The sequence below is a fragment of the Thalia democratica genome, chromosome 2 (genome assembly GCF_965202585.1).
Source record: "Thalia democratica chromosome 2, ktThaDemo2.hap1.1, whole genome shotgun sequence".
NCBI lineage: Eukaryota > Metazoa > Chordata > Thaliacea > Salpida > Salpidae > Thalia > Thalia democratica.
Window position 1 is genome coordinate 28,118,408 of NC_139166.1, and position 25,444 is coordinate 28,143,851.

General features: G+C 27.1%; 2 protein-coding genes across 2 annotated transcripts; both read right to left on the reverse strand.

Moving 5' to 3' along the window:
• Positions 1-375: 375 nt before the first annotated feature.
• On the reverse strand, positions 376-10,689 carry LOC145828504 (alkaline phosphatase-like). The gene is made up of 13 exons (XM_082936260.1): positions 10,620-10,689; positions 10,062-10,175; positions 9,570-9,691; positions 8,518-8,692; positions 7,936-8,111; positions 7,450-7,648; positions 6,834-6,986; positions 6,457-6,636; positions 4,801-4,935; positions 4,517-4,661; positions 4,053-4,351; positions 910-964; positions 376-484 (listed from the first exon to the last, which is right to left on the reverse strand). Exons 1-13 carry the CDS (start codon positions 10,687-10,689, stop codon positions 376-378), a joined length of 1,932 nt encoding a protein of 643 aa, XP_082792386.1.
• A 1,628-nt stretch (positions 10,690-12,317) lies between these two features.
• On the reverse strand, positions 12,318-23,514 carry LOC145828505 (MAM domain-containing glycosylphosphatidylinositol anchor protein 2-like). The gene is made up of 16 exons (XM_082936262.1): positions 23,499-23,514; positions 23,004-23,131; positions 21,916-22,031; positions 21,101-21,219; positions 19,933-20,123; positions 18,803-18,935; positions 18,540-18,633; positions 17,836-17,949; positions 17,546-17,680; positions 16,800-16,901; positions 16,560-16,660; positions 16,054-16,239; positions 15,365-15,535; positions 14,757-14,882; positions 13,535-13,683; positions 12,318-12,488 (listed from the first exon to the last, which is right to left on the reverse strand). Exons 1-16 carry the CDS (start codon positions 23,512-23,514, stop codon positions 12,318-12,320), a joined length of 2,052 nt encoding a protein of 683 aa, XP_082792388.1.
• Positions 23,515-25,444: the final 1,930 nt, after the last annotated feature.

The following is a 25,444-nucleotide window of genomic DNA, read 5'->3' on the forward strand; positions in this document are numbered from 1 at the left end:
TCTTTATTCCAAACATTTTCTTCAAAGTCATAAACAGCCACATACGATAAGCCTGGACCGAAGAAAAAAGCTTTGTTTTCTATTGAAGTCATACAAGCAATACAACTTTCCAAAATACAACACTTTTCGGATCCTTTCCATACTCTCGCCGACGACGAAAAGTCTTGACGACCACCGACCTGTGAAAGGATCTTCCTTCAACTATGCTCGGAATGTAGGTCCTCTTCCTATCATCCACGGTTTTAAAACCGCGCACACTTTCGAAAATGCCACCGATGACCACTACATTTCCTTCGAACACAACGGAGGCGGCGTTCACCCTCGTTGCATTCATGCCAACAATTTCGCTCCGTTTGCAATTTTGCGCGTCAAGTTTCACGCAGCAGTTTGTTTCGACGGTTCGCCCTTGAACCTTTCTCCGACCGCCGATAATGAATACTTTGTCGATGAACTCAAAGGCGCAAAACTAACTTTGGTCAGGTAGCTTGTTCCAAGTGTATTGACTAATTATCAATTGTAACGACGTTTTTAAAAGCGTCTTCGTAGCTGCTAAGCTCGTAAATTTCAGATTTAAAATTCACTGCAAAGCAGGTTCTCTTTTTCACTAAGCGGCTTAATAGGTATAAAAATGTTTAAGTTGTTTCCATTAATTTGTATACAAGCTGGTCCCAGTAGAACGACATTAAACATATTTTGACTTCAGTGCATGTTTTCATAATTGAAGCACATTTTTTCGCCATGTTTTTAGATATATTTTGTGATTAAAGGCTTATCTGACATTCATCAGTATTTAACAAAATAGTGTTTCTACATAAAAATTATTAAGAGCATGATTAGACAGTAAAAGAAGGCGGACCTTAAACAAAACCTCTTCCGCCAACCTTATTCTTCTTCTTTGTTGTGGCTTACCCAAGCGTCTGCTGCATGAAACACGTCAGTTTCAGAAGGAATATGCAGCTTGGAGCTGGAAAGAATTTTTATAAAAAGAGTAAAGTTTAAATTATTGAAATTGTTAGTTTCGGCGACCATAGTAAAACAACGGAGTAAAATCAATTCAAGGTAAAAATTATAAAATATTATTAGTTTTGACAGTTACCCTGTTTCACTGTAAAGCAAATTGTCAAACTGCAATGCTTATTTGAATAGAAATGGTAACTGCCGAAACTAAATAACAAGCTAAAAGTAGGTAAAAATATATTTTTGAACCTTACTCTTTACAGGTATTTAAAGTTTAAAAACTAAATAAAGTTTCAAAAACTGGCTTAGTTTGAGTGGCCATAAAAAAAAAAAAATCAGGTTTGGTTGAATGTATTTTTAATTTTTTTTGCTCAACAACCTAATGATCGGCAAAATACTGCACCTAATGAAAAGAATTTTTGAAACAAAGATCTCTAGTTAAGCTGTTAATATAATAGTAATAAAGAAGTACTGCAACTTAGTGATCTTTTTTACAACATTGAGTATACTGTTGTGGTTTTTTATCTACGTTTACAAATAACAACGTCATTTGAATACTTTGATGTTAACTAATGCCCTTTTTGAAAAGTTTGCAAAGTAAAGTTTTAGTTTTTTTTAGTTTTACTTATAACTTAGTGAAAGTATTTTAATTTAGTTTGATAATTTAATGAAAAAAAACTTTATATTTACTAGATAATGGTGAAAATGTTTAATAAAAATTTCAAAAGTCTTGCAAAGCTTGGACTTAAACTAAATAAACTGGGACTCAATAAATTAGTTTGTACATTTTATTTAGCCTTAGTCTGATAGAGTTTAAAAAAAAGTATACAGATTAATTAAAAACTTTATGAACTTCAGTTTAGTTAAGCTTTTTATACAAGTGGAGTGTCTAGATTATTTTGTTGTGAGAAGCACTTTTTTTGTTCAATAAAAGCGTACGTTTTGTAAAAAAATTTTTTTATCACACTTAACTGACCATACTTAGTTTTGTTTTTGACATTTAAAAAATTCTTCATCTCATTATTGTTAACTACCTTTTCTACCGATTAATGAGCCTCAATGTTTAATCAAACAAGGTTTTCAACTGTTTAGGATTTTACAAGTAAGTAATGAAAACTTTTGCCTTTTAATTACTTAACTTACTTAATTTTAAGTAGCTCCTTTTACACCAACTATTGAATTTTTTACGGCCTTTACTTTTTTGTCTTTACTAGATTTTAAAAATACTCTAAGCATTGTGTACATAGTACTAGTATTAACATTGTTTTTTTTTGTAATACATATTTTTGATATACGTAGTAAATTATTAAAAAGATTAGGTGATTAGTTTCAGCAAACTTAATACTTTGAAAACTTGATCATTTGTTATTTATTTTAAAAACTACAATTGACATTGTAGATAGGTAGTCTTACACATATAGTGGTAACTTTCAACAACATGAGTTACATTACAACACCAAACTTTATGCTCGTGTAATCATAATGTAGGGTAGGTTACAAAGCTTAGCAAGAGCATAAAATAAAATAATAAACGATAAAAAACACTGTTGTTTAGTAGAAGCTAACATCATACATTATGCTTACCTATTTATGTTTTTTATGTTTTAGTTATAAATCAACTTTACTTAAACATAAAAAAGAGAAGTTTTTATCTTAAACTAACAATATTAGTAAAAAAATTTTTGTGTTACTTTGCTACACGTGATACAAATTTTTAATAATTTTTGTAAGTTTTTAGTGCTTATTTACAAAAAGTTTAACTAAGTATAAAATTTTACTTCTAGCATATATTATAGTTTTTCTTAACACATTTAAGCGTCTTTGATTGAAAATATATAGCGTTGTTCTTTTACAAATTAAAAAACACTTAATAAATAAATGCTTATATTCAGTACATCTATACAAGCTGTAATATTTTAAACTCCAAACAGAAGTACGACTATTCAAACTCGGGCAGTTCAAATTCTTTCAAATGAATTTTAAGGACCACACAGAACTCAAAAAAGTAATCTATACTACAAAAATAAAAAGTGCCTATGTAGGTCTAATTAATACTCATGAGTCTTTTTTTCTATGGAAAATATGAAGCATTTTTGGAGATATGGCCTAAACAAAAATAAAGTATAGTAATTTTTAATAACTTATCAAATTGTTTTTAATGGTTTTTCGAAAAAAGAAAAAAAGTTTGTAGGTTACAATTAAAACTACATATGATTTTTTTGTTTTATTTCAAATATATATTACATTTTGAAATGTGGCCTTAAACATTTTTTTAAGAACTTAAATTCTTGGAATTTGAATTTTACTAATTGGAATTGTCATGAAAACATTAAAAAGGTTTATGATATATATATTTTTTTTAAATAAAGCTAACAGGAATTAAAACTATTGGCTGTAGTCTTAAAAAATTACTTTATAAAAAGCTAGTACTTAAAGTTTAAAACGTTAAAGCAATTGAACCTTACATATGCTCTTCTCAAAATTTTCCAATGAACATAAAATTGCTTATGATGTTCAAAAAATTTATAATAAAACAGTAAAAACTTTATTATACAACATGATTATCAAAACTGTTTAGTAAACAATTGTTTTAGTAATGAGTGCACTATTTGTTTAGTTGAAAATGTTCGACTAAAATTTTTGTTAATTACAAATGCATGACTTTGCACAGTGAAATAGCAAAAAAATGTTTAAGTTCTAAATTTAAATTTAAGTTCTTATATTAAAATTATTAAAAAAAAAAATCAATTAAACTTGTTTTTAATTTAAAAATCATATTAATTGTAACTAAGTGAAAAAGTTATTGTAAAGAAATTTTGTATAAACTCTTATCGAAAAAAAAAACAACTAAATTTTTTATCATTATTTCTTAGTTTCTAATTTTTATTTGCTGAGACAATATAAAAAAGTTTCAACTCATACGCTAAACTTTAAAATTTGTGTTTATTACAAAAAATATAACTAAACATTTTTAAACTTATTATTTAGATAAATATTAAACAGTTGGTTATATAGTAAAAAAATATAAAGTATAATCTAAAATAATGAAACTCGTCGATAATTCTTCTGTAATTGTACTCGTTGACTTCAAATACTTGCAAAGCCTTCATTGTTCTTTCCGACTTTGAGTTCAAACGAACCGACTGAAGACGATTGATCGAAACTTCTGTTGTTGCACTTTGACGCTTTACAACACGATAAGAGAATGAGGAATGCTGTCGTCAGCAAAATGTAAAATTGAGCGTACAGAGCAACTGCCGCGTGCTCATTGTCCAATGAAAACCCGAGAAAGTCGGCATGTGACTTTTCAACGAAATCCTCGTTTTTCTGAAAATCTTCGGCTTGCTGCTCTCTTGCGCAATGGTCTGTGTTGTCACCAACACAAGACGCGTATCTGATCAACATTTTTATTTTCAAATGACGTTAACCTAACAATTATTTAAAATAAGGCTTACTGCATGGAATTTTAAAACAAGTTTTTTTTTTTCTATCAAGAAGTAAGGCCCTTTAAGTTAACAAATTGTTTTGATAAGCCGTTTAAAGAAAGCCTTTAACAGACCTAACAACATGAGGAATGTAGGACTGCTCGTGGACGCCGTGGTACAGATGCGACATCGGCCCTCTCGCAAATATCATGACGTCTTCGCCTGCGTGTGTTGCTGAGTCTTTCGGTACAGCTGACTGCTGAATGTACTCCTTATCAACTGTTGCATTAGATTTTCAGTTAACTAATGTTATTTGTTTACGTTTAAATGGATAAATACCTTTGTTTGTATAGCAAGGGTATATCTTGAAAGTTGTTGCTGACACAACATATTAAATGTTTTACACTAAACTACTAACAAATATTCACGTCAGCTAGATTGTCTCTGCTATCTTCCAAATCTCCCTGCCACCCAGGTCCAGTTCCGTACAACAAAGTAGTGTAAGGTTTGCCATCATTAGCTATATCCGGATCTTCGTGAGATGGCGCCAAACCTAGAAATAGTTGGTGCATGCAAATTATTTAAACATCTAGTTTTTCTATGCTTAAGCGTTATTAATACTTTTTGTTTATTATAAAAAATAGATTAGTTTAAATTGTTTTTGTACTCATACTTGACCTAAACCGCACTAAACTAGTATTAGAGATTTATAAAACTTTAATTGGAATAATAATCATCACTTTAAAATCTGTTTCAATATGAAAAACAAGGAAGTTAAATGTTTTTAAATATAATTTAAGCTAAATGTTTTTAAAAATAATTCTTTAAACTGAGTAAAAATGTTCTTACTGAGCAAAAATAATCAGATTATCAGATTTGAAGTCATCTTTGTGAGATTTATTTTGATACATGCTCGTAATTTTTGAAAAGTGAAAAGTGGCCTGAATTTATAGTTCAGTAATTTTTTTGTTGTAACAGCTATTAAATGCTTAGTAGTTAAAAAATATAAAATAAATCATAAATACTAACAAAATTTATTTTATTTGTTAAAAAAGCAGCTATTTTGTGGTTTACAGAGAGTTTTTAGCAAATATTTTAAACAAAAAATTGAAATATAGACACAAATAAATTTAATCAAACATTTTGGACTTTCAGCTGTTAATACTACTGAAACCATCCAAACCAAAGTTGTTTTGCGATTGCTAAACATCTATTTTTATACAATTTAGTATCCCTGCTTATAATTTTCTTTTTTTAAATAAAAGACCTTGCTAAAGAAAGCGTATCAATGCTTAAACAGATGTGCAAGGAACTTTTTTTTAGCTAACCTTGATCTGTTTCCCTAGTTTCACATTACTTTTTTATATTTTTTTCAACTACTATTGTTTATTAAACGACAAATAAAAGCAGTCAAAATGTTTGGTCCTAAGACCTGGTGCACAAAAAAACCTTTCGGTTATCGAGTCGCACACCACTTGGATACCTTTTAACGTCTTGTCCAGGACAATGTTTATCTTTAACTTTGAGGTTTACTAGGCTTAGAAACAAAATAGTGCAAAAATATACAGTTTATAAAAATTTTCAATACAAACTTTGTCCTGAACAAGACATTAAAATGTATCCGTGGTGTGCGACTCGATAACCAAAAGGTTTTGTGCACTAGGCCCTACGACCAAATATTTTGAGCGTATTTTTTGTCGTTCAATAAACTGTAATTATAAACAATAAAATAAATTTAAAAAAATCAAGTCAAGAAACTTCATACTAAGGTATTTTCCAGATTATTTTTATGTTCGGGTTTGTGTTGTAACTTATAAGTTTACCACATTTTACTTTATCAATTACTTTTTAACGACCACTCACAAAGTTGCATAACTTCAGTTGTAGATGGAACTTGTTAACTTGCTTCAAAGTTTTCTTATCCTTAAACCTCACATAGAAACTCAAACGTGATAACTCTAATCAACTTACAAATGCAGGTCTACTGTGATACTTATTTAAACGACTGGTTTTAGTTTTTATGTTTAATTCAGATGAGGATTTTGATCAAGAACTACTCTCAATTAAAGCTCACCAGTAATAGGATTTCCTCTATCGGAGTATCCGCCAACTGTTAGTGTGTGGGAATGATCAGCCGTAACTACAATGAGCGTGTCACTTTCTGCTGTCAGATCAACAGCTCTCTGGATGGCCTCATCAAATTGAACCAACTCTGTGAGCGCCTTGTACCCATTGTTCGCATGATGTGCGTGATCTGTTAATAAAAAATACTAAGTTCAACCACTTATTCATTAAATGCTTTCCTTTTTGTTATCAGCATAAAAAATTGTTAGCTGAAGTTAATAATGTTAAATAGAATACCAATAAGTTTGAAAAGCTTAAATTATTTTAAGACTCAACTACTTTTTTTTGGACGTTTAGTTGTAAATACTAATAAGTTTAGTTTCTTACCTATTCTGCCCCCTTCAACAAAGAGAAAGTATCCTTTGGAGTTCTTTTGCAGCATTTTTATAGCTTTTTCAGTCATTTCAGTAAGAGAAGGTTCGCCTGCTCCATCGTATGGCCTGTCAACTTCATACTGCATATGGCTTCTTTCAAACAAACCTGTAGTAAGTTAGCTGTTACTTTTAAAATAAAAAGTTTATATTACGTTTTGCTTATAAGAAGTATGCGTAAGTTTGAGTTTCGACTAATTGTAGTTATGAAATGACAATATTGTTTTAAAAATTTTTTAGTAATAAGGTTAAAAAATAGAGACACCATAAAAAGACCATAAATGTAAAGAATAAATTAATTATAAAGTTTAACTTTTGTTTTTGTGTTTGGTTACATGGTTTATTATCGTTGTAGTTTTTTCTTTAGATCTAGACATTTATATTTACAGTTTTAAAATTTTAGTATTTTATTTCATAAATAAGTCAATTTTTTTTTTATGAAAGCACATATATCTTAACTTTTGTATTTGTGGAAAAAAATTAAATGTATTTTTAAAATTGAAAAGCAACCATTTAACGTTACCGTTGAAAAATACATCCGCTTACTCTAACACTCAGAATTGTCAACTAACCTAACAGCTTGTCGGTTTTAATGGGATCGACAGCATCGAACTGTTCTTTGTTCCACACGTACTTCGCATCCACATCCTTGTGCTTGTCCAGCCACACGCTCACCAGGTCCTTGTCACCCCGGTTGCCGTCCTCACCTGGGTACTCCACATCGGTTTGCCCCGCCATTGTGAAGTACTTGCGTCCGCCGCCCATTGCTATCTGAAGTTTTTGTTGGATTTTGTTTGGTTGAGGTGTGATCAAGGAGTCAAATAAAGTATGCTTTGTTTTAAATAGAAAGCTATTTCCAATAGGACTTTGAAAAATTGTTTCAGATAAAATCTATATAATTTTACGTTAAAACATTAAATAACTAATATATTACTTTTCTCTGGATTTTGACTTTTTACAACTATCTTTTTGTTTTAACATGAATTTTAGCAAACACTAAAATTTCTATTTCAAATTGCATACTGCAATCCGCTCATAAATGAGAACTTAAAAATCACTGTAATTTTGTCAGAAGAATCAATGAACTGTGTGGCGATGTCCTTGTAACCGGCCTCTTTCGCGCCTTCAGGCAAGTCATCATCTGCGTAATAATCCCTGTCAGCTGTGTGCGCGTAAGTGCCCGCCGGTGACGCATGCGTTATGTGCGCCGTTGACACTATACCAGTCGATTTACCTGAGGTAAAGTTCGTAGTGTTAAAAATTATTAGGTTTTTAAGTTTTTAAAGATTTATTAGATCTTTGAAGAAACCTTTAGTGCACATTAGATAATAACCGATATCTTAATTTATTTAAAAAAATCTTCTTCTAGATTTATTGTCCTTTTTTGATAATTTTTGTTTGAAATCATTTAGACATAGAAAAAATAAAGTTTTAACCAGAAATAAGTATATTATATATTACTATTAGTTAAACATTCTTACTCTTCACGAATCTTTCTGAGTACAGTAAAAAAAGCTATGCACAAAAATGCACACGGCTAAATTAAATAATAAATAAAAGAGTAAAAATTCAGCAAGTAAAAATAAATAAATTATATATTTTTTTTTTCAAATATCTATGTACTCAGAATTAAAACATACCTTGTTCATATGAATCCATGAGTACAGACTGAACCTCGTTACCTTCTACAGATTGCCAGTCGCCGCGAGAAACTCGTGCCGAAACGCCGATGGTGCCGTAATTTGCCTTCGAACCCGTCAGGTACGCGCTTGCTGTAGTTGCCGAATCTGACACTTGGTAGTTCACCGAGTAAGTCTGCCGAGAAAGCTTATTAGTTTCGTGAAACCTTATATTTAGTTCAGATTTACGTTAAATGTTCATCAATTTATTCAAAATTGAATTTCAAAAGCTCAAAATTAAACTATGCAAATCAAAAGACACCGGAAAAGTTTACCAGACATTACGAAAGTATTCAAAGACAATGGGGTAAAAATACGAGTTCACACAAACAGAAAAATTAGGGAAATAATTTTCTCAATTAATCGTGTGTATGAAAAATGCGTAGTCTATAAATTTATTGTCCAGGCGATCAGAACAACCAATACATTGGTGAGACCGAACGACAACTACTTGTAAGAATAAAGGAGCATATAACTACAACACACAGTGAAGTTTTTATACATATTGAGAATTGTTCATATTGTAAACACTTTTGTAATATTTATAACTGTTTTGAAGTTACTAACATTTGTGAAACTTATAAATATCTGTTATCTACAGTAGCTCTACTAATTAAAAAAAATTCAACCCAAATAAATAATCAACTTGGTCCTGATAAAGGATCAAGAATTATTATCAACATTTTTAAACAATCCATTTAGTTTTTTGATTAGTTTTTGTTAAAAAATTCATTTTGTATTAATCACCTGCCTTGATTATTAGTTGTATTTTTTTTATTATGTCTTATTATTATCTAAGCTGTTTTTGATAAAGGAATAAGTAATTCCGAAAGCTTGCTCAAATTGAAAAGTCTATTATAATAATGAAAAAGTGTGTTGTCTTGCTACAAAATGGTACTTATAAACTATGCGACTATAACGATCTAGAAAACAAATTGTTAAACTAAGTTATAAACATGTTCTTTATTATTTAAGCTGACATAACATTAAAAATATATCATTTTTGCAAAGACCTTGGAAAGGCCAACATGTGGGAATTGGTCAAATGCTAGTCTTGTTTCTTCGCCGCTTCTGTTTTGTAGCTGACCTTTCATGATTCGACCAGCTGTAACTGTAGCAATGCTCATTCCATCACCTTTTATTATCTTTAACTTGAATAAAAAATAAAAATAAATGATTATTGAAAATACTTTGTATTAAAAAATGTTTTTTAGCTACTTTTCAAATGTAATTTAAATAGACAAAAGAAGTCATATTCGTATCACAATTTTTTTAAAGATAATTATTTTAGTTTAAAAATTGTCTATTTAAAAAAAATGTAGTTTTAGTATATTTTTTATTTACAGATAAATATAAGATAAATCATACTTTATTGTCAAAAATACAATAAACTAATTTTAATTTACTATAATATCCTTGGTTAACTAGTATGTATGCTACTTTTTTTTTGCAGATTCATTTAGTTATATTATTTCTTTTATTTAAAATTAATACTTTTATATTACCAAGAAAAAAAATGACGTTTTTAGCCACATTTGTGTTTAACTTTTCTTTTTGAATTGCGTTTTTGAGTTCTTCTTCTGAGTTTTTTATCCAAAACTCAGCAGTTTCTTCTTCCGCTAAAATTTTAACAAAATGTTTACATTTATTTAACATTAAGATTGTTTTTTTTTTACTCATATCAATATTTAAAAACTATAAAATATTTAAATGACTTTACTTACAATCTCGAATAGATCTATTCTAAAAAAAAGTTATAAATACAAATTTAAGGTTTTTAAAACGTACACAAGTTTACTTCTTTTTTTAAGTACAAGCTAGTTTTAAAAATATATCTATTAATAAAACAATATAAAATATGTAAATACAATAAAACAATTTAATATATAAACTTTGTTGTGTTTAACTAAGTAGAAACTGTATTTACATTTTAGTTTTATGAATTTCATATTTTAATGTTTTGTTATTATAAAAATCGTAAAACTTACTTTTACATACTTGAAACAAATTAAAAAGCTACTTCGAAAATAGCTGTTTTAAACAAACTAATAAATATTACTTACGTTTCCAACCCCTTTCCTGAGAAGTAGAAAGGCCGACTAAAGCTATCGTTAACAAAAATACTAGCTTCATTTAGATGTTCGTTAGTTGTTAGTAAAACTAAAATTGCGAAGTTTGATAATATAAAGCTGTTTTTCTGTATGTTGAAGTTAACTTTTAACATTTGATAAACAAACTTTAGCTGTTTTCATTCAGCTGTTATTTACTTTTCATGCCGTTTTCATGATTAAATTCGACTAAAATTTTTATTTGTTTTGTGAAAAATTACTTTGTTCATGCATTTAATTCTGTGATTTCAAGAAACATATTAGTTATCATTTTAAAACTTTTAGTAGCTTATACCATTTAATAATTTATAAATTTAAATACTTAGGTGTTAAATTATTTATACTTGTTTTATTTTAATGGTTGTGTAAACAAATAAACAATCAAAATTTAATAAAGTTGAGTCTACTAACTAAGATAACAAATTGTTACACTTGATGTAACTTTAACATACCATGAAATTACTATAAAATTAAATAGTTTATAAGGTTATATCATAAGTCAAACTAAAAAAAATTACTTTAACTCTAGAATGTTATGAAATATCAAAACTAATTTAGGGAGAAAAAAACTGTTGCATATTCATCAATGGGTTTTTACTTTTTACGAGTAATTGTGGTGCAGTTTTTGTAGAACGAAGCTTAAGACAATTAATTCGTTTTGGTTGCGCTGGAAAGTTTTTTAAATTAGCTGTTTATACAAGAAATTATTTAATTTAAAAATGAAAAAGATAACGTTAAACACATTTGTTTTATATTTTAGGATTAAAAGTGTAACCTCAGCTTTCAAAGAATAATCAAAAACTTGTAATGGTATTACAGCTTTATTGCGACTAAAAAAAGCGGAATAATAAAGTAAGAAAAAAACTTAATGAAGAATAGCTCAAGTACAAAAGAAAACAGTTTATAAAGTGAAATTGATAATTTTTTAAAGTAAAAATTTTGAACAGGTTGGTACTGTACATTAGAACGAATTAAATTTAAAGTGTCTGAATAAATCTAGTAAGTTTAAAGCTATTAAACAATACATAAACATTTAACTGGTATTATGATATTTGCGACGGTAATAAAAATTCTTAAAATAACACGAATAGAAAGAATAGGAAGTATACTAATTGCAACTTATGAGTTCAAAAAAAAAAAAAATATATAAATACAGCATTTAGTACAACATTATTGCTTATTACCATCTTTTCAATAAAAAATAAACAAATAAAATAAACTAATTTCCTTTTAGTCTTCTTAATTTTTTATAAATAAACGTTAATTTCATATTCTTTAAATACAGCGCACTTTGTTTATCCATTCTGAATTACAGATGCTATGTGTCTGTCAAACTATAAAAGCTGTTGCTAGAGATATTATCCACGGCAATAGTTTTGTGAAGTAGAATTTTTTTGCAAACAATTTTCGACTCGAGTTTCCTTGAACTAAAATAAGAAAGTGTTTCACATTAGATATAGTTAGGATTAATTTAATAACTAAAAGCATCTTAGATTAGAACACACTAAATAAAAAATATACTACGTTTTCTTCCAAGAACAAAGCAACCCATCGGTAGTTGTACTATTATTTCATTAGATTAAAGTAATTTTCTGAGTTACATGTTTTATTTAAATCATAAACACCTACATAATACTCAAATTATTTTACAAACTAAATAACAACTTCAATGCACAGAGGTTTTGATTTTTTAGTAAAAAGTATTTTACCTGGAGGGGGAGAAGTCGGTAGCGGCTTACATTCATTTTTTGAAACTAAAGTGTCGTCTATTGCAATGTCTCCCCATAGGTTGTAATCGTTTATCATTTTTGCTTCAAAGATTATCTGTGAAGAGAATAAGAGAACTTAAGCTTTGTTCAAATCTCAAAGTTTGACTTTCATTATGTTAAGTATTTTTCTTAAAAAATAACATGTAGTGATAGTAAATTAAAGTTATACTTTAAAAAGTATTTCAATGACTATTACAACTCAAAACTACGTAACTATATCTATTTGTTAATTAGTTACCAAATATAAAATTTCAAAAGTACCATATTTAAATATAGCTAGTTTAAAATGTGCTTAAGTTTTTGTAAATCGTCACTACAAAACTTGTATTCACTTAAGTATTATCATAAAGCTGTCCACTAGTCAGATTATTATTTTTTTTTCAAAAATTATCTCTTAAAACAAACTTTTTACAGTCTATTGGTAAAGAGAATAAACACATATATGTGGTACTTTAATCTTTCTAGAGATTCTAAAAAAATTGGTAGTTCTAAAAGTGTAAGCAACTAAAATATGACATCGAAAGTATTATTAAAGTATTTAAATTGTTTTGTTCTAGTTTAAGAATGTTGTAAAATATAGAAATGTTAATATGTTTTTTATGACTTGTTTTTAAGGGTAAGTTGGACTGTTAAAATGTCAGTAATATTTTTTTTGTATCAAACTTTTATTTAGATTAAAGTATTGGGTTTAGAATAGATTTTCTGTTTAATTCAGTTTTAAAAACTGTTAATAATACTTTTTACAAACTGTTATGCAGCTTTACAATTATTATGAGCCCAGTTAGTTTTTAAAAAGTTTATATCAAATAAAAACATATATAAAGTTTTCAGTCTTAAAAATCAAAAAGCTAAAACAATTATATAAAAAAATTGTTTCTTTTTAATAAAAATAAACTAGAATTTTATCAAAATTTACATTACAAATACTAATAAATAAACCGCACTTATATTTTTTTAGTATAAAATTATTGATAAAATATAACATGAAAATTATATAGTTTTTCTTAAGTAAATCTTTGCTAAAAAGGTATATTATATGTTTAAACAGTATACAAAAATAAACATGCAAAAACTTATGTTTTCATTTTATTTGCAATATACCCAGAAATTTTCGTCTTCTCTTTTATTTTTCTTTAGATGTTTATTCAATTTAACTGTATCAACGATCCAATTGGTATCTTGATGTTTATGTTTTCTCCACGTTAAAATTTCTTTGCCATCTTTAAACTTCAAAATAACTGAAAGGTTTCCTGTAATTTCAACTTAATTAGTGAATAAAGAGTTATACTATTTTTCATATTTAAATAACAGTTATGACTAAAAGTCACCAACGACTAGTTTTTTTATTCTTAAACAAACTACTTTATACTAACAATGTTTTAATCTCTTTTTTTAACAAAACTAATTATACCTAAAAAATTTTTTTGAACTACACTTCACATACATGCTTATGTGGGTAGCTGTCAAATTTGCACGAGCGTACAAAATTGCACGAGGGGACAAAATTGCACGAAAATACTTTTGCACGAAAATAATTTTGCACGAAAGGTCCCTTTTGCACGAAGACACTTTTGCACGAGCAGATAACTTTGCACGAAGACATTTTTGCACGGGATAGTTTTGTTTTATTTATTTTTTATTAACTATAATTAATTTTTTTTTAGTTTTTTTTTTTACTATCACTGTTAACCCTATCCCTTACCCTCAGTTGGTAAGTTATTTTTCATTTTATTTTATTTTTTTTGTTAGTTATTTTTTAAATTTCTATCACTGTTACCCCTAACCCTTACCCTCGGTCGGTAGCTTTTTTTTATTTAATTTTAATTGTTTTTTACTTTTTTTTTTTAATGATAACTTCTATTAGTTAGTTTTTTTTCTTTACTATCACTGTTACCCTTAACTCTTACCCTCGGTCATTATCTTTTCTTTTTTTTTTTTCTGTTTTTTTTTAATAATTTTTCGTATTTTTTTACTCTCGTGCAAAAATTTAACTTTTGCAAAATTGACCCTTGGTGCAAAATTGTCTTCGTGCAATTTTGTTCTCTCATGCAAATTTGGCTTCGTGCAATTTTGTGCACTCGTGCAATTTTGTTCTCGTGCAATTTAGTAACCTCGTGCAATTCTGTCTTCGTGCAATTTAGACCCGTTCCTGCTTATGTGTGCTTTTAGGAACTATTTTAAATGTTTCAAAATAAGCACAAAAATAATGTCTATTTAAAAGTTTTTACAGTTTTTCGACAATTATTAAAATTAAAGTTAGTACTTGACTCTTTTTTGTTGTATTTATTATTATGATTATTCATTCTAATTAAAGAAATATTACCAATTTGTCTTCCATTCATGTGGTAGTAAAACTTTAAGCACTTCATGCTTGGGCGAAACATTGGGCTGACGAGTCTTGCCTTTTCGTTGTTTTTCGCGTACGAACCGTCAACATACATGTATCCTCCTTTTAATTATTTAAGCTTTGATTAAAAGAACAAGTTCAATAAACAAACAAGAAACTAGTAAATAAGGGGTGGCTTCAGATTTCCACTATTATTAGAATTGCTTGAAAATCATACAAATAATTTGCATATTTGCTGAGTCAGCAGTTTTTTTAAATTTTATTTTTAATCTTAATAATAAAATTTAATTTTTTATTTATTTTTTTAAAGTTTGGGTAAGTTGGGTTAGGGATAAGGGTATAAGTACAAATAAAAAAAAAACTTTAAAGTTATTTGCTGACTCAGCAAATATGCAACTTATTTGCATGATTTTCAAGGAATTAAAAAAGTAGTGGAAATTTGAAGCTACCCGTAAAAAAGTGCTCAAAAGTTGCTTGCTGACTACGTTTTTCAGTTACTACTAAAATTCCAAGGTAAATAGTATAAAAATTAGTGTTTTTTTTTAAGTTTGAAATTATTTTTCCAACAAATGTTAAAAATTTACCGTTTACATTTCCACTTTTATCTGAACTTGGCCCCGTTTCTGTAGTTCTTCCAATTTGTGTTTTGTTGCTATTTCTCGTCCAGTTAAACAGTACTTGATTTTGGTAAGGTTCCGTGTCGTGAATGTAGCCGCACAGTTCTGACTTCTCAAAAGTACACACAAATATATCGTCTGTAAATTTAAACGTCAAAAGTATCTTATTTATCTATCACAGTTGGGTTATGTTTTATTAGAATAGTGTGCTTTAAATAACTAAATATAAAAATTCATATTATTTGTTTAGATAAAGTTTTTTTTATTTAATTAATGTATTTAGTACTTTAGGTTTTTTTAAACTATGTAAAAAAAAAGTAAATATTTTATCTAAATAGTTTTTTTTTACTCCACAAGCTTGTATTGATCGTTACAAGCTTTTAGCTTGTTTAAAGATAATACTTAACATTGTATTGTACTTAACATTGATAGATAACAACGAAACCAAATAAGTTTAAACTCGACTCAAAAAACAATAAATCTAGACAAAAAATATAAATTAGAAACATATTGTGTTAAAAAGATAAACTATATGCAAAAGTTCTTAAAACTAGTCTAAAAAAAAATTCTGTTTTATCTCGTAAAAAAAAAGTACTTTATTTTCCGTAAACTTTAAAACTTTATTTTCTGTAAGCACATAGTGTTTTTCAACTAACCGGTATCATACAAGTTATTTTGTGTTGATCTTTGTAGTCTTACAACTCGTTTACTAGAATCTCCTCTCCCAAACTTGTTTATTGGCGTAATTACAACTTCATAATCGATCTTTTCTTGGCCACATCTTGACAAATTTTTTAATGTCAGTGAGAACAAATGACCTTTTTCCGCAGCTTTTTTACTGTCTATATATGTTTAACACAAATTAATTAGCTTTGATAACAACAAGCAAGATTTTTTAAGGTTATCTTTAAGTTGCCTTGATTTTTAAAGTAAAAGTATTTCTAATACAGATATATTTGTATCAAAAAAAAAAGATTTTATAATTACTTAGATAAACTTCATTAGTAATACTTTCTCAAACTGTCTTCTGAATAAAGTTTTATTGCACAATAGTATTTCTTAATTTTTCAATAAAAACATTATAAAAAAAAAAATCCTATATATATATAGTTGTATTCATGTTTAAAAAATCGATTGTTTATCATTTACAAGTTTTGTGCACCTGAAACATTGTACAGCGTGTATTGCCACCCCATGTCAGAACGTTCGACGCTTGCTGTGTTTCTTGTCGCTCTTTTACCGGTCATTGGTCTCCATTTTATCCTTTTAGATTTAAAAAAATTGAAAAAAGGTTGTTAGTTTTTAACTATTCTTACAATATGGTTTTATTTATTCATAAAATAGTGCTCAAGAATATGTTGCATTAAATATAGTTTCAAACTTATCAGAAACTTAAACTAACTCGTAGTTGTTGATTTGATCAACTGCAGTTGGGTTTTTCTGAGTCCAGTACAAGTGGTAGTCGTATTGTGCCTCTGATTCGTATATACCGTTTGATTGTAAGCTGAATTAAAACATTTTTAGTTTTTCTTTCCTTAAAATGAATAATTATTTTTTCTGCTGAATATTGTTTTGATGTAATGCAGTTTGTTTAGATAATTGTTTTTAAAAATTAATTTGATTGAGTTTATTAATTGCTATTGTCAATGATTTTGATTTTGTTATGCGTATTTCAAAAAATGCTTAAGAAATGAAGTAGTTTTGTAAAAACACAACTTTTTTTGTTTATCTTTGATATTATGCCAAGGACTTTGAAAAAAGTAACAAATACTATTTAATATTTATGTTTAAAATAAATAATAAAAGAAATATTTTTATACTTCAACAGAGAGAAATGATATTAGTTTTTAGTAAACTAAGTTTTTTGAAATTTGTTGTTGTTTGGTTTAAAATATAAATTCATATTATAACACAAACTAAAAATATAAAAATAATTCTTTTATTGTTTGTTTTAAACATAAAAACTAAATAGTATTTCTTACTTATTTCATAGTCCTTCGCATAATATCAAATTTAAACAAAAAAGTTGTGTTTTTACAAAACACGCTTTACAAGTTTTAACTGTTTAATGTTGAAGTTTGTAAAAGTAATAAAAAATATATTATATAAATAAAAACTATCTTCATTAATATTATAGATAAAAGTTACCCTCGCATTGTGAGCATATCGTTGTCATTACCGGCGTTGAAAGTGGAGCTGTTAAAGTAAAATTCAGCTCCGTAAGCTTTCCAGGTAACATTGAAGCTACAGCTACTGGATCCTGCTGAGTTCGTAAGTTCACACCTAAGTGTTTAAAACAATCTTTTTTTACCTGCTTTGTTAATTTATTTAAAACAGTTAAAACTAAAAAGCTTTAAAAAACTAAGCTACCAAAGCTTGATGTTGTAATATGTCATTAAAAGGTTGAAAGCATCAAAAATGTTTATTCAACGGCTAACCTGTACAAACCGTACCCAGACTTCTTGTTCTTGTTTAATGCAACTTTTAGCTGATACGGGTCACCTCGATCGTACCTGATTTTCTTTTCGTCTTTAAACCATCTGGCTGTTGTTCTTAAAATTCGTTTAAATATTAACCAGTTTTAAATACTTTAAGACAAATAAGATTTTTATAGTTTCTACTTTAAATTATATAACATTTTACCTGTAGTCTTATTTATGTTATTTTTAGTTTTTTTTTTCCAGGTTCAACTACATAACAAGAAAAATTCATGTAAAAAAAAAATAAGTGAGAAGATAAACTTCAAATCACCAGTGAAAATATGTTGTTTATGTGTTAACAATTTTAGCACTGAAAGTAGCATATATATCAAATACTAATAAACCCAACATAAAAAAATAAAGTGTTGAATTTTATTTATGAAAACAACTGAATGTTAATTGTACAAAATAACTAAAACAACCAAAAATTTAATCAAACTGTTTTTTAAGTTATCAAGTCAAAAACTATCAATCAAAAATTAATTTTAGAAGCCCTACCACACCAGACATAAACAACTTTTTAATATTAAAAACAGTAATTAAATAAAAAATGATACAGGCGATGCATACAAAACAACGTTACAAAAGACTAAATTATATATTTTAAAATTATTTTTCATTAGTGGTCATCTGATTTATTTTGCTTTGAACTACAAACTCACTTTTCAGGGTAAGCTCGATCGACTTTACAGTTTAGAGTTGCATCAGTTAAATTAGTTCTTACTTCTTTAAACACTGGAACAACTTCTGGTTTGTCTTAAAAATGGTAAGAAAAATTATCATACAAATAGTTATCACAAGCAACAAACTTAATAGCCATTAAAGTAATTGATACGGAAAAATTTTGGTATCTGTTTTGTTAAACAAATCAAGCAGAGCTTTCAATGTAATCTTTTTTTTTTATAGTATTTTAAATTGAATAAACATTGTACGTCGAGGTCAATTTTTCCTTTCCATTGTGTTCTCGGTCTATTCGTTAGACCATTCACTCTCGCTGAAATGCAGTAGTAACTTCCTGAATCTTCCCTTTTTACATTTACAATCTTCAGTATAGCTACCTAAAAGTTTTGAATGAAGTTTTTGTGTGAAGTTTCAATAGGTTTATAAAAAATAGTTTAAAATTATAATTTTATATTCACGTTTATATGAATAAAAATTTTAAGCCTACATTTTTTATTTTCATTTCAAAAAAAATATTTTGAAAAGACTAAGTTATTATTTTAAACATAACGAAACTTGTTTTATTTTGTCCTAGCAAAATCTTTGTAGTAATTTAAAAATTAAACAGTTACCTTGCATATGTTTATAACAAAAGATATCAGAAAACTATCTAATTACAGCCAATATCTTTACAGTATTTAAAAAAAAAGAGCAAAAAGAAATTTATTTGATGTTTATAATTATTTAAATTTTTATGAGAAATATATGCCTTTTTTTTTTATTTGTATTTTACCATTTGATAGTTTTTATAAACAAATTTAGTTTATTGTTTTTTATTATATGATTTCATTAAAAGTATTTATAACTACCAGTTTATTTATAAATATAAATAATATTGAAATTTTATTCTTAAGTAAAGTACTGTACAATATATATACTTTTTTTTAATAAAATGAACAATGAACTTCACCACACGAACAACAACAGCATCCGATACAACTAACGACCGGTTACGTGCTTATTAGAACTAATCAGGCAGACATAATTACTAGAAACCGCTGTTGAGATCTTAGGTGTTCACGTCGTGGGTTTTCTTGATTGCTGTTGTTGTCGGTCGGGTAATGAAGTTTATCGCTTATTTTTGATTGCTTAAAACATCTCAGCTTTGTTAATGATGGCCAAATTAAATATTGGAGTTTTAGAATTAAAAAGAATAATAACTTTAAAACACATAAGACCAACTTTTAACGCTAAATATTATTTAAATTTTCCATATAAATCTATATACTTTAATCTCAACTTAATTAGTCATGTTAAAACATATAGTTTATAAAATCAATTTTACCAAAAAGAGATTTTTTTCTAAAGATTATGTTATTTCTAGAAGAAACAAACGCGCTGAAGTATCTTCGTCTTGTTTCTTATTTGAACGATGGTCCACGGGCTGCCATCAGGCATCGTTTCATTTCCTTCCCTGAACCATTTCACCGGCGACTGGTCCCTGCCCGTCACGTTACACTGGAGGGTGACATTTGTTCCCTCCACCGCCAACTTTTGCTCGTCCACCGGAATAAGTCTTGGTGGGTCTGTTGTTTTTGGGTCATCGTAATATAATGCTGAATGTATTTTTATCAGAACAATTTTCGGTTTAACTGGAGTCAGAGAACAAATTTGAAAACGAAATTTAAGGTTTTTAGTGAAAAATACTTTAATTTACTTCGAATTTATTTTACTTAAATTAAAAAAAGATTTTTTTTATCAAGTGTTAATCTAAATCTTGAAACTTGTATTCAGACAACCAATTGAATATTTAAAAAATATGTTTGCGTTTATATAAGATAATATTTTTTTTATAAAATAACTTTTTACTTGTGTTAAACAATTTGCTATACTTAAACATTTTTAATTTTTAGGTAAATAAGAAAGTTGTAATTAAGGCAAAAAAATACTTTTTCTACTTAAACAAATATGAGTTCATAATCTGAACTGAAAAAAACTTCACTTAATTTATAATTTTTATATATATAGTGTAAAAACAAGTGGTTTTTACACACAAAAACTATATTAGACAGAACACGTTTCACTGTACATAAACTATGAGGAGCTCTACAGAGTTTGCAGGGGTCAACATAAATTAGAAAAAGCATGCAAAAGTTGTGTACAATATTCATTTATGCGTTAGGTATACTAACGATTAATTTATACTTATGTAAACAAAAATGTTATAAAACTTAAACTAAAAAGTGTATGTAAAATAAAACCAGATTTTAAGAGTTTTATATTTTAAATCTAATTTAGAAACAACTGAACCGGACATTTACGGGAGGCTCTGTAGATTTTATGGACAGCGAAACGTAGTCAGTCTAATAAAGTGTTTGCGTAATTTTTTTTTTCTTGATTAACTAACGGGCTTGGCTTATTTGGTCCTTGAGGATTTAAAACCTTGTTAAACTATATTTAATATACATTAAATGTTTTTTTTTTTTGATGTTCTCGAAAAAAAAGTTTTCTTAAAGAAAATTCTAACTATTTTTCAATTTGTACTAAAACACTATTAACATACCGATATTTTCATCAACTCTAATTATTTTTGATTTTTTAGTAACATTTAGTCCTTCAACAGACGCTTCGCATAGGTAATTTCCATAGTCAGTATCTCGTATAGAAGTGATGTCCAAGTAGCTTTGGTAACAATATATGTTTTTAGATTCACAAGATTATCAGTTTTCAACAATAGAAAACATTTTTTTTTCAACTAGAAGTTTTTGATAGTTTTAAAACAAAAAAGTCAACAATATGTTTTTTTCTAAAGAGTTTAAGTTTAAAAGTATATAACTTAAAAACAAATAAACAGTATTGCTTCCAACCAAAACTTAAGTAGGTTAGCTTAAAGAAAAATATACTAATGACTTAGTCTGAATTAAAGCAATTGGTTTAAATAAATACACTAAAAAAAAAGCACAACATGAGTGTTGTTGAAATTTTTTTAAGTGCTTTAACTCAATAAACCTAATTAAATGAGAATCATTTTAAAAAATAAGTTAATGACATAAAAAATAAATGTTTTATTAAAGTATAAAACATGTAAGTAGGAGCGTAAAGATAATTTTTCAATTATCTATGTTTTAGGCCTTAGTAAGATCGATATAAAGAAACATATAAAAAGTATCTTATTAGTGTCTGGATTAAAAACCCAAAGTTTTAACAAGTATAATTTCAAAGTTTTTTTGATTTAATTTTTTAAAGATTTATAATTAGAGGCATAATTTAAAGATTAGTAACCCTTTTTTTTCACAATAAAGTATAAATCGTTAAAAAAAAATTGTAAAAGTTAGTTTTAAATTGTTTAACAATTTTTTTTTCTTATTATTATTTAACCTGGATCTTTTCGGTAGAACTACACCATTTCTCTCAGATTTTTTATATCGAAACTTTATGGTTCTACTTGAGTTGTCTTCAACTGGAATCGGAACAAATTTACCGCTTGCTCCACTCTAAAGGTATAAACAAAATATAGTAATTTTGTTTTAATGTTTTAATGTTTAAACATATTTTAATTAATATTTATATAATAATTCATAATAAAAATGTTTTGAGACTTTGAAACTTTGTTTTAAAGCTGTGTAATAATAAAATATATTGTAATTGTGTTTGACAAACATATTTAAATTTTAATTTATAACTTATTTAAAGTTACAAAAAAACTTTTTGTAATTTGATTTTTTTTTAATAGCTTCGAAAATGTAAACTCAGTAAAATAATACTTTTTGTGTTAATCAATTTCGTCAAACAACTCTTTTTCTAAACTTTATTGACTTTTCGCTTTTATTTATTAGAACTCCCCTTTGAGCTGAAGGCTTTCAACGAACAAAGAAATTTGTTTTATAATTGAAGTAAGTCTTTATTCGTAAAACGATCGTAATAATTACAATATCTTTTCGCAATGATGTTAGCAATATATTTTCTAAATTTTTTCAAGCGTTCTTTCTTGATTAAAGCTAGTTTGAAACACCTTTTAAACAAAGAAAAGTTTTTTTGTTTGAAATTTAATAAAAAATATCAAAAAATATCAAATTCAAATAAAACTGAAAAAATTCCTAAAAATTGTTTGAAATTGGCTTCTAGTAATTCTCTATGCATATTTCAACGTAAAACTGTCTACTGTCCAAAATTAATTACGCTTTTTCTAAAATTATTTAGAGTGTAATATTAAAAGATCATGACGAGTAAAAAAGAACTCAAGCTTAGATTTGGTTGAAGACAGGGTAGTTAGTTTTTTTTTTTGAACTTTATACAATACCATTTTTAATAACTTTCTGAATAAATTATCAATGAAAAATGGTTTCTATATCAATAGAATCTAGAAACAATGCTCTATTAAGTACTGTATTTTGTAATGTTGATTTTGACCCTTGTTTTTACGGCTTTTGATACTTGTACGTTAATCACAGATAAATCATACTGACTTGTTTGTACCACTTGTAGTGCACGACAGTTTCTGGGGAGGTTTCGGCGTAACAAGTGACCCACAAAACCTTCTCGGTGCTCGACCCAAACCCGATGGTTGTCACCCAAAAAGTCACGTCTTTAACATCTGTTTGAAAGTTTTTTTTTATAAACTGTGTTTTGATGTAAAGAATATAAAATTGACCAAAACTTTAAATGTGCAACGATTCATCACAGTCTTCTTTTCAAGCAAAAAATTATTGATTTTTCTGTTTTTTGTTCTTAATGCGTGACGATAAACACGATTATGCGCAAAAACAAATTTTTCGTTGAAAAACAGACGACAAGTTTGTTAAAGAAGAAAAAAAAACTGCATTTTGTATTGTTAAAGCTTTTGCTGCCAACACAGTGAGAATAAAAAATTCAAGCGACATGATGGTGATGTATTTTTAGCAGAATTTTTTTTTTTCATCACTACAAACAAAAATCTATTTTTTCGCCATATTTTACCTAACAGTAGTTTTCAAACATTTTAGAATATTTGTACTCATCAAATTTAAATTTATAATTTTCGCTTAAGAATCTATTAAAAAAAAATTTTTACTTGAAGTTTCATCAAAGTATAAGGAAACCTCAAATACTTTAAGCTTAATTACGATAATAGGTTTTGTTTACTGCTATTTTAATTCTATACGTAATAGTTTAAAGTTATTTTTACTTACAAACACCTCTTTAAAAAAATAAAACTAAAGGATTTTTTTTTCTATTCTTTATAAAAAAAATTAAAAATAACTATATTTTTAAACTTAAAATCTAAAACTATACTAGCAGTCTTTTTTACAAAATGTATAGGTACAAATTCGGTATCATAGTGTTTATACATTTTGGTATGTGCATAAACATTTCAAGCAAACATATACAGAGTTGTCTAGCTAAAAAAATTGTTAGTAACAAAAAGAAAACTTTTTAAAAAGTTAATATATTCAATTTTTCCGAAAAACTTACATCTTACAACAACAAGACTTCTTCTTTTAAATTGCATATCTACATTATTGTTCGCAATACACGAATAATAACCAGCGCTACTGTAGTCTGCATATTTTACCATCAAGACACTAAAAATGTTTTAAAGATAATAGAAAAAATCAAAGATCTTTTAAGTTTAATTATAAACTGTCTAAAAAAAATATTAACATTTTTTGCATAACTACTTAATTTTTTTATAAAATAATTATTTTAAGTTTTACGTGCTTAAAAATGTTACATGTAATAAATTTTACAAATTTAAAATAGTTAGCATAGACAAAACTAATTTTTAAAATGATGCTTTATTAATTAAAAAGTTCTTTTTGTTATTTTTTAAGTAAAAAACCTGCTTAAAGCGGTACCATCATCTTTTTCAACATCTTTAATTGTAGTGTTTGCATTATTTCGCAAAATTTTTCCTTGGTGAGTCCATGTAAAAGTAGGCAAAGGCTGACCTTTACTGGCCTCACACAATATCCTTATGAGACCACCTTTGTTCACGTATATTTTCTGTTTGGTTTGAAGTTTCACTACCGGTCGACCTTTACGTAAAGAGGTTTTAAATGTTACAGAAAACAACTAAAAAAATATTTTTTCATTAAGTTTTGCGCTTAAGAAAGCTGTGTTTGTTTTCAGTATTTTACTAAAAACTAACAAGTTAAGTAGGTAAATGATAGTTTAGCTAGAAAAATCGATGTAGCAAAACAGCTAGTAATATTTGTAAGAACCAGTTGTGTTTGTATAACATTTCGTATTTAAAAACTTAAAATAAAAAATGATTAATTGAATTTTTAAATTCTAAAATTTTACTGAAAAAGATCCAGTGCTATACCTCCGATATGTGGATGACATATTCTGTATCATCCGAAAAGATATTTCATTTGAAAATTTCCACAAAAAATTAAACAAACTAAAAAATCAATAAAGTTCACCTATGAATTAGGTGGAAACGAACTCCCATTTTTGGACATTGAAATCAAACTAACGACAGAAATGGTAATAACAAAGGTACACAAAAAAGAAATTGTTAGAGATGTTATTTGAAATTAATTTGCAATAACACCAATTAAATGGAAAAGGGCTTTAATACGATGGTTTTTGAATAGAGCAAATATTATAGCTTCTACTGATACAACTTACAAGTAAGAAATCATAAATTTAAAAGAAAAGTTCATAAAAATTGGTTATGCAAAGCAACTTGTTGATGGCGTAATTGAAAGATTTATTAACAACAATAAAGAGTGCATTAATGAACAACTAAATAGTTCAAACTTCAAAAGCATCCTAAAAGTACTTTACATTGGAAAACCAAGTAGTGAGTTTAAAAAGAAACTAGAAAAACTAACAAACAATTATATTGAAGGCTTAAAAGTTATTTTTACTACAAGCAATGTAGCTAAATACTTCATCAACAAAGACAAGACATCTCAAGAAG

Coding starts and splice junctions, on each gene's coding strand:
- LOC145828504 (XM_082936260.1), bottom strand. CDS start 10,689: ATGAAGCTAGTATTTTTGTTAACGATAGCTTTAGTCGGCCTTTCTACT. Junction 8,693..9,569: donor CACATGTTGGCCTTTCCAAG/GTCTTTGCAAAA, acceptor CTTTCTCGGCAG/ACTTACTCGGTGAACTACCA. Junction 965..4,052: donor GAACAATGAAGGCTTTGCAA/GTATTTGAAGTC, acceptor AATTCTTTCCAG/CTCCAAGCTGCATATTCCTT.
- LOC145828505 (XM_082936262.1), bottom strand. Junction 17,681..17,835: donor TCTGGGTACGGTTTGTACAG/GTTAGCCGTTGA, acceptor TTAAACACTTAG/GTGTGAACTTACGAACTCAG. Junction 16,240..16,559: donor CACGCTGTACAATGTTTCAG/GTGCACAAAACT, acceptor AAACATATATAG/ACAGTAAAAAAGCTGCGGAA.